Source organism: Cynoglossus semilaevis, chromosome 10, assembly GCF_000523025.1.
Source record: "Cynoglossus semilaevis isolate Cse_v1.0 chromosome 10, Cse_v1.0, whole genome shotgun sequence".
In the NCBI taxonomy this organism is placed as follows: domain Eukaryota; kingdom Metazoa; phylum Chordata; class Actinopteri; order Pleuronectiformes; family Cynoglossidae; genus Cynoglossus; species Cynoglossus semilaevis.
In genome coordinates, this window is record NC_024316.1 from 3,377,519 (window position 1) to 3,390,343 (window position 12,825).

A 12,825-nucleotide genomic window follows, 5' to 3' on the forward strand; every position below is an offset into this window, starting at 1 on the left:
TATCTATCTATCTATCTATCTATCTATCTATCTATATCATTATATTTTCTTCTATTTGAGTCATGTGATCGAATGGGGGAGGTCAAGACAGAAAAAGAAAAAAAACCTTCGCGTCGTTGTCATAGTGTTGTTTATAGAACTCGGCTGCTCATTGGCCAAGTTTTAGTTTCCATGCTAGTATTGGCTGCTGTGGCGTGGTGTTTCCACCAATAAGGAAGCGCGCTTTTTACAAACTGCAGAGAGCCAGGAAGTTGACAGTCCACTGCAGAGCGAAGAAAGGCAACTCGAGCTCTTTAAATATCTACAGAAACAGCACCTGGAAAAACGCAACTTTGGGGCTTAGTTGAACCAAAAAAAGCAGTGTTCATATAGAGGAAAGCAGCAGTGAACATCGACATTTTAAAAGCGTATGTACGAGAAGGTTTATTGGGTTTTACTTGTGTTGTTAGCATGTGGTCATGCTCCCCTGCCGTAAATCAATTCTCCTCCTGGTATAAACATGTCGTTTTACGTGTTTGCTTTGGTTCGATTTGCAAAGTAAATTTTAAGTCAAATAAACTGCATAATTTACTCTGTCGGTCTATATTTACTTTATTTACTTTTTCATCTTTTGTGATCATGGCGAAAAGTGATGCTGTTCGTTTATTTATCACTCCATATCTACTCTATTGCTTCACACAATGTATAGAGTGTGAATTTATTTGTTTGAATACTTTTTATTTTTCATTGTGGTCTTTCCTGGCTCTTGCAGATCTCTGTTTAGTTGTCTTTCCATCAATATGGATTTTCCTTCGGTGCTGCGTCAACAAAACCAAACCAAAACGCACAGTGAATCCCTCAGGTAAGTCAGGTTCTGTGTTACACTTTGTACCTGCTAAGATATTTTGTCAGACACTAGTCTTATCTTACCTTTTACACATTGTCATTTCTTGTTAGCAATTGTACTATTCACTCACATCATGTTAGACATGCAATGATGCAATGTGAGATTTAATTTTATTTCAGAGACAGTTGTTCCTTGAATATTTAGTCATCAAAAATAATAGCATTGGGATAGACAAATGATGCCACTGACAGTTGGGTTAGGGTTAGAGTGTAAAGAAATGAGGTCACAGTTGTTTTTTACATATAATAATTTTCCCAATCATAGAATGAAGAATGAACATAAGAAGCTCCCAGTGGAACCAAAGACTTCTAAGTTTGTGTCGGCCTCTGACCTCTCCAGTGAAGACGGTGAAAACAAAGATCCAAAGACGAAGAAAGCACCTGGAAGACCAGGAGTGAGCAGGCTCCCTGTGCTCGCAAAGACTGTTTGTCTTCAGACTCCCAGCAATTTCAGTCAAACACATTGTAAATGGGAAGATAAGTCTTTGGCTGTAAGTGACTCCTGCCTGTTCTGAAGGTTTGAAAGCTGATTATAATTTAGTTCTTAACACAGAGTCTTATTTTAATGCAGGGCAAAGCTAAGAGGAATAAGCCATACAGTCGGCCTGTGCCTTTCAAACCGTCTCAGACCAGGAGTTCAACAATCAACAACCAGACAACAAGCAGCGCACACAACGTTCATCTAAAGACCCACAGTACAAATGTAAAACCTTCTCAAGAGTCGGACACGTGGAACAGACATGTGGGATCCACACATAAGGCTCGACGAAAGGCCAATGACACTAACCCCACCACGTTACGGCAACCTGGACTCCAGAGCACTTTACCATCGTCGTCCACTACTGCAGACTCCTGCCTGAAAAACATGAACCTGCTCAGCCTCAAGGATCCAGCAAAGATGAAGCAGGAGAGCAAGCAGGGAACCCAGGTTAAAGTTTCAAAGGAGTCAGCTGGTAAATGAGCTTTATTTTAAACCTCTAATAACAAATATTAAACAACAATTAACTCATTTTATCTTGTAAGTGATGAGTTGATTGTCACTGACGGCGTTTCTGTCTAATAGCAACAAGTTAAATCATATGTTGGGGATGTTACTGGCATAAACCTGCGTGTGGTGTGTTCTCATGTCACTTTTGTTTCATTAATATTTTTAAATGTAAAAAAATACTAATTCAATAGACTGTAATTTACAGAATGACACCAGACATCATAGAAAAAATATTTGTTTTTAAGTTTAATAAGATGTTTGCATTGTTTTTTATAGGTAGATAAACACATTTAACCTGTCGTGCTGATGTGGTTTATTTGTCGCTAATTTGACCTTCTAAGTCGTGCTGACGTGGTTTATTTGTCGCTAATTTGACCTTTTCCTTTTGCCCGTGCTCCTTTTTAGCTTTACCTAGTTTACACCTTTGATTTTGTCCTTTGAGAAATTTAATTTCTTTTGTATATCATTCAAAGGTGACAACTTCCAACCTGACCATGCAGCGTTTCTCAGTATCCTCCACAATGAAGGTATCAGCACCACAGATCTGGGATCTGCCACTCCACACAGCAAACCATATAATTATGAGGTGAGGAGGTTTCACTGGTGTTTTTACCAAGTTCTTATATGATGCCTATTAAACTAAAAAAAAACTTTGATGGGAAATTTTATAAATGTTTGACACCAATGATATTTTTAAGTCAGTTTAATTATAAAGTGTGTGAACTGATGATTCTTCTGTTTGCAGCCTCAGCGAGTGTCTGTGATGAGGAGTCGAAAAAAAGCTGCTCCCACTACAGGTACTGGAATAGAAGTAATCTGAGAAATGAATCAGATTAAGATTTGAATGCACACACCCACTGTACTGTTTATCCAATTATCCCACTGTCCATCTGTGTATTGTTGCTTTGATACATAGTAATACACATACACACACCAGGGCAGCACTAATGATTTTGACTAATGATGGTTTGATTTATTTTATTCCTTATATTAGATCTATATATCTATCTTATATTAAATATAACAAGTTTATTTCTTATGTTGTGCATCAAAGGGGAGAACTACCAGCCTGACCACGCAGCTTTCCTCAGCATCCTCCGTAACGAAGGCATCAGCAGCACAGACTGCGGATCTGCAACCCCACATTGTAAACCATATAACAACGTGGTGAGGAAGAGATCTCTCTGTTTTGTTTTGTTTTTTCAAAAATATCCTTAAAACTAGGGATGTCCGACATTAACTTTTTGCCGATATATAATATTCCGATATTGTTCAAACACTTTATTTCTGATTCCAATATCAACAGATACCAATAGAAGCAACCATTTGGGTTAAAGCAGTGGTTCTCAATTTATTTTCTGTCATGCGCCCCCTTGTGGACAGAATCTTTTTACGCCTCCGCAAATTGAAATACTATTGGGAACCTGATAACATGTATATTTTTATCTGTACAAACCACTGTATGAGTTGCTGCCACCTAGTGGCTGGAGGCTTGTTATCGGTCAACAGCAGAGGTATACTTATGTCCAGTGTGCTATATTCCATTGGAAGCCCCTCACGTCCCCTCGGGACACCTCACTGCGCCCCACTGTTTGAGAACTACTGGGTTAAAGGCAGAGGATAGTGTGAAGTGGTGTGCTGTTTCACAATGACAATAATTCGCTTTCATTTTCACATCAAAACTATTTTACCGATATTACATAACTGTGCTAATCTTCTTCTTCTTTCGGCTTTGTCCCTTTTTCAGGGGTTGCCACAGCAGATCATTGATTTCCATCTCTCCCTGTTCTCTGCATCTTCTACTCTGACTCCAACTATCTGCATGTCCTCCCTCACTGCATCCATATATCTCCTCTTTGGTCTTCCTCTTTGTCTCCTACCTGGTAGCTCCATCTCTAACATTCTTCTACCGATGTATCCACTGTCCCTCCTCTGCACATGTCCAAACCATCTCAATCTGGCTTCTCTAGCTTTTTCTCCAAACCTTCCTGTCTGTGTTGTCCCTCTAATGACCTCATTCCTGATCCTGTCCATTCTTGTCACTCCTAAAGAGAATCTTAGCATCTTTAACTCTGCCACCTCCAGCTCCTCCTATACTCTGTACCACCTGAGAAATCATTGAGCTCTCTGATTCTATCATATAACCCTGACCTGTATGACCCTGTTGTTTTCTTGTGTGCAGCCCTTGCGAGTGTCAGTGATGAAGAGTCGACAAAAAGCTGCACCCCACACAGGTTAGAACGAGGGTCACCAACTATATTTGTCAGTGGCCCTCTCACTCTCCAGAAAATAAAATAAAAATCCAATTTTTGTCCATTGGAATGTAAAGAGTGTTTTTTTTTCAGGTGCTTTAATAGTTCTTCAACACAGCATTTCTGTCTGGCACACAAACTGACAATGAAATCAAAATAAATCCATCAACCAGAGGGGGAAACGTTAGGTATGAACTTCTGTTTTCTCTGTGCTACAGGATCATCCAAGTCGGTGCAGTTTTCCCCCGATGCTAATGCCCTGCAAAGTATTCTGCGGAACGAGGGGGTGACCACTGCAGGACTCGGAGGTGCCACACCACGGACATCTGTTTGTCCCCCAGGCAGAGGCACTTCAATCTACATGGTAGCGACGCATTAAATATTTGTTTGTGTCTGGTGGCCAGTACCCAAAAACAAACTCTGCTCTGAATTGTAAATGTGTTGCTACCTCTCTTAGGCTCAGAGAGTGCCGATCAGGAAAAAACAGGCAGAGGTGACAGGCAGAGCTGTGGGTAAGATGCAGCAGAGGTGATGTAGTTGTCACATAGAATATAGAGTGCTTCTCCAACTTTTTATACTCTGTACCACCTGAGAAATCATTGAGCTCTCTGAGTACCACCATGATGACCAACAGTAGAATTAGCTTCCACCACAGGAGAGATGTTTATGTTTAAATGTTGGATTAATTGTGCATGGTATGTTTCAGATTTATTCAACTGAAAATGTGAATGTGAAAATATGAATGTTACCTGCGTACCACTGGAGAGCGCTCAGTGGTACGTGTACCACAGTTTGATATAGAAGCAAATGCACTTCCAGACAAAAACTAAAATGTAGGATTTTCCTAAAGCCGTTTCTCGCAGACCCCCGCAGGAAATGGTTCTTTCCTGAGCAGCACTGGTTCTTGTCTCATCGGAGCTGAATACAGTGCTGATAAAACCTTCCAGTGTCACACTGCCTCGTCCTTAATCTCTTTGCAATTTCACCTTGTCTTGACTCGGCAGTAACTCTGAAAGAGACTCCAGGGAACAAATGGACTCCACAGAGAGTCCGTGAAACCAGACACCAGCCCATATCTGCCATGGTGTGTACTACATGGTCTGCATATGTGTACTACATTTTGGGTCTCAGGCATGTCTTAGAGTCACATTCTGATGTTATGGTGCTGTGTATCTGCAGAAGTGGCATCAATCTGCACAGAAGTCTCTGGTCAGTTCAGGAGTGAAGAGCAGCAAAGTGGACGCTGCTCAGCTGCAGCAGGAGGTGAGAGCAGGAAAAACTGTGGCCATGACCAAGTTATCATAGAGAAAATGAATATATTGTTTTGTTTATGTCTTTTTGTGTGTTTGCAGAAGGTTGTCCAGAGGTTGTTTGATGACCAGGAGGAGGATCTGGACACAAATGTGACAGAAGAAGTGTCTGACTCACAAAAGGAGCAGCTCACAAGTCGAGCCTCAGGAGTAAGAAACACAAAGTTTGGCCTGATCACTGTGGTTTATCTGGTCAGAGATCAGAAACACTCTCTCAAAATGCTACGTTTTAAAACAGCATTTCTGCTTTTATTTATTTAAGATGAAACTACTTGGTGAAGAAAAGGTAGAAAAATCTAGTGAAGATGAGAAAGAGGAGGAGGAAGAGGTGGAGGAGCAGCAGATGGCGCCTTTCCACCAAGAACCACAGAGGCAGTCGGTCATATTTTTCTCAACCAGCAAAAAGATTTTCAGAGCCTCACGTTTTGAGGATCAACAGAGCTCGTGTGATCAGGATCAGCTCGGTCCACCGTCAGGTGTGGAGGAAACAAACTGCCTCACCAACCTCTCAGTGCTGAGTGTGCGCAGAGGTAACGGCTGACGTCTGTCAGTGCTGGGCATCACACTGACACAACATTAAACATCCTAAACTAGATGATCTCCACACTGACATTAAACATCCTAAACTAGATGATCTGCAGCTGCTGAGCAGCAACAAAGTCAACATATTGTTTTTCTTTGACGACTGTTGACGACATCTCCACGGACACTCAGCTGACCGTGCTGCTGTGACTCCTGCTAAATTCCAAACTTTCTCATCACAGAACTGATGATCCGGAAGAGTCCGAGTCTGAACCCTGCGGTGGCGTTGCTGCGTAAGCGTCTCCCTCCTCTGGAGGAACTACGTATGGATGAAGAGGTGGCCACCTACACCTCCATGAGTGTCCCTGTCACCCCCGGGTTTGTGCCCCCCCGACCTCGCTGTGGAAACCCCCTTGCCTCTATGCTACACTTTGAGGAGTCCTCTGTGAGCATCCCACTGGTTTATATAACCCTGCCACACAGACACATATGTATATATATATGTATGTATGTGTAGGTATATATGCGTATATATGTATATAGCATATGTTTAAAGTGACAGAGATGATGAGGTTAGAGCGAGTGAAGCAGTGTTGACATAAAACAGACTGAGTCAGTGGTCAACGGAAGATAAAGGGATTGAAACCACATTTTGTTTTTGTCTTCCAGAGATTTGTTCCTATCGATGTCTCCTTCGATCCTACGTCTCCTCACGGCTTCTCACAGAAACAGAGATGATGATGCACTACAAGCCCAGTTTCTTTCAGTGAGAAGATCCAGAGTGGATCAGTTAATAATAAAGTACTGAAGACCTTTGTCCAACACTGTTGCTGCCAGCCTTAAATGAGGTCCAAGGACCTGATGCTATTTTTTTTTTTCACCTTGAGGACCTGTTTTTTATAGATGTTTTTTGATTATGCTTTAAAAAAAATTTAATCTGTCTGTTTTTTCACCACTATATAAATGTGTACCGCACAAGTGACAAAATATACAGATATTAATGGTCAAGAACAGACATTATCAGTGTTAAACACAGACAACATATCAAATGTGGTCTGATATTTTTCTGTAATAAAAAAAAACATTTTCCTGAATATTGTTGTAGTTGTATAGTGTTTATAATAAATGTGTATATGTGTTTGAAAGGCCATGTATGTTTTTGTCTATTGCTGCCAATTCAAGTTGTCTGTCTTCGCTGTTTTACAGTGGTTAGACTTGAAGTCTGAAGTTGACAGTTCTCCCTGCTACATGTGTTATGGCAGAATTTCCAGCGTGTTTATGACCATTGTTGCCCCACAGATGGCGCTGCAAGGTGTTTCAGTATATGACAAACTTCTTGGCAAATATTGGTTCATCACTTTGAGGCCACATCTCAAACACAACCTGATTGGAATTCAGCCATAAACCATAACAGAGCCTGCCCTAACACATATATATCCATTATATTCCCAAAATAATGTCAGAAACTCTGACGATTTTAACATGTTCTGTTTATATATCTTGGTAAAGCCAATGGGATGAATGAGATCAGTTGAACATAATTAAGTAAAGGACAGAGGTGAATGACTGCTTCAAGGTCAGAGCTGTGAATTACTAACACAAAGGAAAACATTAGCAAATCCACTTTTGAACTCTAAAAATAAAAAAATAAAATCTTATTTTTTGTCTCAAATATTAAAAAAACAGAATGACTAATTATATTTTGAAATTCTGTATTTGTATCAATTTGTATTGATAATAAAATCATTCAAAAGAAGTCTACTGTACAACCAGTATGATCATCGTGCTCAGTCATGAGACGTGAGTATTCTTTTAGTCCTTTAAAGACACCATGGAGGATATGCCAAAGAGTGAGCACTAAATAAAAAAAAACACTTATTTTATCTACTGTATGATTTCAGAAAACAGGTTTGTTCTGTTTTTAGGCAGAAAATGACATTTGTTTTCTCCAATCATTTACATATATTTTCATTTCATGCCTGAAAATGTCTACAGGGAGACAGATGACAAAGGACAGCTCACAGCCATGTCTCACAGCCATCACTGCTGTCTTCTGCAGGTGGTTACAGGGCCTAATGTATATTTAGAGAAGTTCGAGTGGTGCGGGGTATCAGTGGGAGGGGGCTCGGGGCAGGATCAGGAACAGGATCAGTTGTCTATAAAGCCTGTGGCAACACACTCTCCTCCTTTGGAGAGTACAGAGTAGAGGAAGAGCAGCCGCACTCTTCTTTCTCCTTTTCTTTTCCCTCGTGCTCCGTCCATCTGCGCTCCGTCATCATGTCCAAGGCTCCACCGACCACGGACCCCACAAAGATGGGGATTGGACGGGCCATTGCTGTGCTGACGTCAGGGGGAGATGCCCAAGGTAGGAATAAATCACTGCTGCAGTTTGGAGCTGATGAGCTCTGAGCCAGCGACAGACGCCCTGGTGAATTGACCACAGACGCTCACCCAGTGTTTACTCAGTGCATTTGGCCGCAGAACCGGGCGGAGATATGAACTCATATAACATGAACAAATCAGAGAGTCAGAGCTGAAGTCCAGCTGTCAGAGGATTATCAGAATTTAGGAGCGTCACGAGGATTCCTAACACCTCACGAACCACCTGATGTACTTACTACTTACTGTCACGAGGATTCCTAACACCTCATGAACCACCTGATGTACTTACTACTTACTACAAAATAATGAAGACTACAATAATAGATTATGTATTTGGGATTTGGTGTCTGTACTTTACAGCTTGACTTCAAGGTCAACAAAAGTTAAAAGTCTTGATGTTCAGCTAATGCGCTTGCGTAATCTCGCCCCCTATTTCTTGGAGTTAGCACCTGCAGCCATTTATTTGCCCCTTGTCCCACAGTGCGCTTCCTTATTTTTTGCATCTTTGGGGCTAATTTTAGTGGCTGTGACCTTTTTCTGGTATGGACAAGAGAAACGCCCCCCCGATCCTCAGCTGCTGTCTGCTGAAACAAGAGCTGCAGAGGCTGCCAGGCCACCACAACACAAACACACGGTGGCCTTTAGTGTATGGGACGATCAAGGACAAGACGGCACACAAGACACGCAGTGTTGATAACCTCAGCTCCAGCGTTGCTTGGTGGTATTTCTGTCTCATTTGGTGCCAGTGTGCAAGTCTCATCATTTAAAGGTTAAAGGTCTTCTGTGACGGGAGGTGAAAGGTCAAATCTGATCTTGCATTAACACAGTATATATGTAGTCTGTTCGACAAAGTCGACCAAGTACTAAACCAACAAACGATGAGACGGAGTTAAGTGGAAGCACCAGTGGTCAACAGGTTTTAAAATGTTGTAGGGGCCGTTAGTCTGATCGTTTATATTGACTGTCAATAATATTCAAGTGTTTTTTTCTCTCTGTCTTATTCAGCAAACTATCTAGAACACACATTTATTAACTTGAGTTTTTCAATAGTAAGTATGAAAGAAAATTATGGGATTCCACCAGGAGTAACACTTTTCCTTTTGTAATTTTACCAAAGATTTGGTACACAGTGGACAAGTTGCACAGTTTAGAATTTTAAATCGATATATATATAATATATAACATGTCAAAGCTCCCAGCCACTTTTGGAAAACATAATTATATTTAAATACTATAACAAAACTCTAGTCTTATAGTAGCCTGTACTATAAGACTTTAAGTTATTCAAGTTTGTAAGCAATTACAATTGCTAGTTGTCTAGAACTATATTGTATTGATTTAATTATTTTTATTTTTATTTTCTTGTCTTGTTTTTTTAAGTTCTTCTAAGGTTTTCGTCTAAAGTTTTCCTGTACAATTTTAACGTCAGTTAGCTCTTTAAGGAGAAGTGTCCACATTAGCTCCACGTCGGCTAATAAGGATCGATGTAAACAACTGTACTGACTTTCATCTGTCTTTTTAATTTTTTACCATAACGTTGGTACGTCCCAGGTATGAACGCTGCAGTGAGAGCCACGGTCAGAGTGGGGATTTACACTGGAGCCAAAGTCTACTTTGTTCATGAGGTGTGGAACACACGTGGAACAAAAGCATTTTGACACTTGTCATTGTTGTTGTTGTTGTTGTTGTTGTTGTGTGTTGTCATGTTGTCAGTTTGTATTCAACCACTGTGAATGTCTCCTGTGCCACAGGGCTACCAGGGCCTGGTGGACGGAGGTGAAAACATCCGCCTGGCCACATGGGAGAGTGTGTCCATGATGCTGCAGCTGGTCAGTGATGTACAGTACAGCCCATTACACTAATACTGACTCAACTGACTCACAGGCGTCACACACTTAAATTAAACATGTTGTTTTGATGACGCGTGACTAACAGAATGAACACAATTCAGACTTTCCTTTACATCACGTCTCATGACAATGACAACAAAGAGCCGACTTGCACTGGCAACCAACGGCCACAAGACACTGATGACATTAAACTGACCTGACCCTGTGACCAAAGGATGATGGGTATTTATCAAAACTTTGAAGCTGGTGAATCAAGTTCCATTGCCTCATATTTAGCACTGACAGAAGACATGACAAGCCCAAAGTTATGAAGTGTGTGAAAGTGAACCACAGAGTTGGCGGTGGTCCTGTGATACCGCCTTCACACTGTTGGAGGACGAATCGTGTCTTTGTACGAACGTGTGTCTCTGAAGTTTGTAGGTGACTGACAGTAGTAAAACACCAAACCTAGTAAAGAACTTTTACTCTTTTAGGTCAATTATTTTCGGTCATGACCCCACTTGCCCCCCACTACGACCAATCCAAATTGAAATATTATTGAGAACCTGAAACATGTATATTTTTATCTGTACAAATCACTGTATGAGTTGCTGCCACCTAGTGACTGGAGGCTTATTGTTGTTGCTGTTGTTTGAGTCAACACCTCTCTCCTCAGGGAGGAACTGTAATCGGCAGCGCCCGCTGTAAGGACTTCAGGAACAGGGAAGGGCGTTTGAAGGCGGCCCTCAACCTGGTGAAGCTGGGCATCACCAATCTGTGTGTGATTGGAGGTGACGGCAGTCTGACAGGAGCCAACCAGTTCAGGACGGAGTGGAGCGGACTGCTGGCTGACCTGGTCAAAGCTGGTAAACCCACTGGAGTTTGTTCATAATGTTGATGTTTACAGTGGCAGGGTTAGATCGTTTTTGAGTTGAGCGATACTTACAGTAACAATGAGATACTAGGTAAACATTTTCCTAAATTTCCTTTAACAGGAGAAAAAAAAACCTAAAATACACATGAAAATGAATGAATGTGATCGCAGTGTTTGTGTTTGTTTTGTCCTGTAGGTAAAATCACTGAAAATGATGCCAAGAAATCTTCCCACCTGAACATCGTCGGGATGGTGGGTTCCATCGACAATGACTTCTGTGGCACTGACATGACCATCGGTACCGACTCGGCTCTGCACCGAATCATGGAGGTGGTGGACGCCATCACTACAACGGCACAGAGGTGTGACATCACCTTCTACTGTACGTGAATGATGCAGATAATGACAAGAGGACAGACAGAGAGACTGACTCTCCGTCTGTGTAATGACGACTTTTTCTTGACTCCATGTTATTGTTGTCTGATAACTTTTGGTGTATATTTTGTCACTTTTGTACATTTGAGTGACTATGATTTCTGAGCTTAATTTCCCTTCAGGTTAGTTTTTTTGTTTGTTTGTATTTAAAAACAGTATCTAGAAGAATATTCTTTATCAACATTTTATTAATGTTTGTGTCTTATTTCACAATCCACAGCCATCAGAGGACATTCATCCTGGAGGTGATGGGCAGACACTGTGGGTCAGTACTATTGTGTGTCATTTGTTGAGTGTAGGTAGTGATAATTGTGTAATTTAGCAAATTATAGGACTTTAATCTTTTTATAAATTTCTGCACGAGTATCGTTCTCATCAGTTTTATGGAATTTGTGAGTGGTTCCTTACTTGTTTTTTTTTTTGAGATTTTTTTAAGATTTGATACATTCATCCAACGATTGTGTCTGAGTCTGGGTTACATATGGAGACAGCTGCTTCTGTGGTTTGTCTTTGCTGCAGGTACCTGGCCCTGGTCACAGCGTTGGCCTGTGGCGCTGACTGGGTGTTTATTCCAGAAATGCCACCAGATGAAGCCTGGGAGGACCATCTGTGCAGGAGGCTGGCAAACGTATGGTTATCTGCAGATAAACATGTCAACAACTCACCCTCTGCACACCTGTATTTATAGTTAGTTGTTGTTGTTGTTGTTGTTGTTGTTTTAGCAAAGGGCGAGAGGTTCTCGTCTGAACGTGATCATTGTCGCTGAGGGCGCGATGTCCAGAGAGGGGAAGGCGATTACATCTGATCAAATTAAAAAGGCAAGTGTGTCCTGGTGATGTCAGTGAGAGGTGACACTGCAGTCAGGATGGCACTAAAGCTGACAGATTGATTTATTCTACTTCAGCTGGTGACTGACAGACTGGGCTTCGACACTCGTACCACCATTCTTGGACACGTGCAGAGAGGTGGCACGCCCTCCGCCTTTGACAGAGTCCTGGTGAGTGTACGAGTGACATGTCACGGTCATTAAATAGAAACTGTACACACACCCATGTGGACCTCTGATGCTATGACTAATAGTGTGTGTGGTGCAGGGCAGCAGGATGGGTGTGGAGGCGGTGATGGCGCTGCTGGAGGCCACTCCAGACACTCCAGCCTGTGTGGTCAGCCTGTCAGGGAACCAGGCTATCAGACTGCCACTCATGGAGTGTGTTCAAGTGGTACGTCAAAATGTCACCTTCAATCTTTTATAGTGCGCTGCCATTACTCTGATGGATGGCTCTGTCCAGCAGAGGTGTATCCTGCAGACGAGAATGGAACCTGTAAGGTTGTGTGTCATTATGGCAGG

General features: G+C 41.7%; 2 protein-coding genes across 4 annotated transcripts in view; both read left to right on the forward strand.

The window, feature by feature from the left end:
• Nucleotides 1-106: 106 nt before the first annotated feature.
• On the forward strand, nucleotides 107-7,135 carry troap (trophinin associated protein). Of its 3 annotated transcripts, none has more exons than XM_025059703.1 (16): nucleotides 108-407; nucleotides 752-841; nucleotides 1,151-1,376; nucleotides 1,457-1,838; nucleotides 2,347-2,459; nucleotides 2,619-2,670; nucleotides 2,928-3,040; nucleotides 4,056-4,107; nucleotides 4,344-4,489; nucleotides 4,583-4,637; nucleotides 5,130-5,209; nucleotides 5,305-5,388; nucleotides 5,481-5,585; nucleotides 5,698-5,965; nucleotides 6,200-6,402; nucleotides 6,627-7,135. In XM_025059703.1, exons 2-16 carry the CDS (start codon nucleotides 780-782, stop codon nucleotides 6,693-6,695), a joined length of 2,010 nt encoding a protein of 669 aa, XP_024915471.1. In that variant the 5' UTR covers nucleotides 108-407; nucleotides 752-779; the 3' UTR covers nucleotides 6,696-7,135. The 3 variants fall into 3 exon arrangements, with proteins under 3 accessions (XP_024915472.1, XP_024915471.1, XP_008316413.1); XM_008318191.3 differs by having other exon boundaries at nucleotides 112-407; nucleotides 5,478-5,585; nucleotides 6,627-7,133; XM_025059704.1 differs by lacking the exons at nucleotides 6,200-6,402; nucleotides 6,627-7,135 and adding an exon at nucleotides 6,047-6,189 and having other exon boundaries at nucleotides 107-407; nucleotides 5,478-5,585; nucleotides 5,698-6,010.
• Nucleotides 7,136-8,136: 1,001 nt separating this feature from the next.
• Nucleotides 8,137-12,825, forward strand: part of pfkma (phosphofructokinase, muscle a) — an 8,677-nt gene continuing 3,988 nt past the window's right edge. Inside the window, exons 1-10 of the mRNA XM_008318193.2 lie at nucleotides 8,137-8,322; nucleotides 9,891-9,964; nucleotides 10,091-10,168; nucleotides 10,845-11,034; nucleotides 11,239-11,404; nucleotides 11,698-11,742; nucleotides 11,997-12,105; nucleotides 12,200-12,295; nucleotides 12,382-12,474; nucleotides 12,572-12,697. Of these exons, the coding sequence (XP_008316415.1) occupies nucleotides 8,235-8,322; nucleotides 9,891-9,964; nucleotides 10,091-10,168; nucleotides 10,845-11,034; nucleotides 11,239-11,404; nucleotides 11,698-11,742; nucleotides 11,997-12,105; nucleotides 12,200-12,295; nucleotides 12,382-12,474; nucleotides 12,572-12,697 (1,065 nt within the window). The 5' untranslated portion in view covers nucleotides 8,137-8,234. The remainder of the gene's footprint in view (nucleotides 8,323-9,890; nucleotides 9,965-10,090; nucleotides 10,169-10,844; nucleotides 11,035-11,238; nucleotides 11,405-11,697; nucleotides 11,743-11,996; nucleotides 12,106-12,199; nucleotides 12,296-12,381; nucleotides 12,475-12,571; nucleotides 12,698-12,825) is intronic.

What these genes read in the sequence shown, in the direction of transcription:
- troap (XM_008318191.3), top strand. Translation starts at nt 780, where the DNA reads ATGGATTTTCCTTCGGTGCTGCGTCAACAAAACCAAACCAAAACGCAC. An exon ending in GGGAAGATAAGTCTTTGGCT is followed by an intron (nt 1,377 to 1,456) that starts GTAAGTGACTCC and finishes ATTTTAATGCAG; the next exon opens with GGCAAAGCTAAGAGGAATAA. An exon ending in AGTGCTGAGTGTGCGCAGAG is followed by an intron (nt 5,966 to 6,199) that starts GTAACGGCTGAC and finishes TTCTCATCACAG; the next exon opens with AACTGATGATCCGGAAGAGT.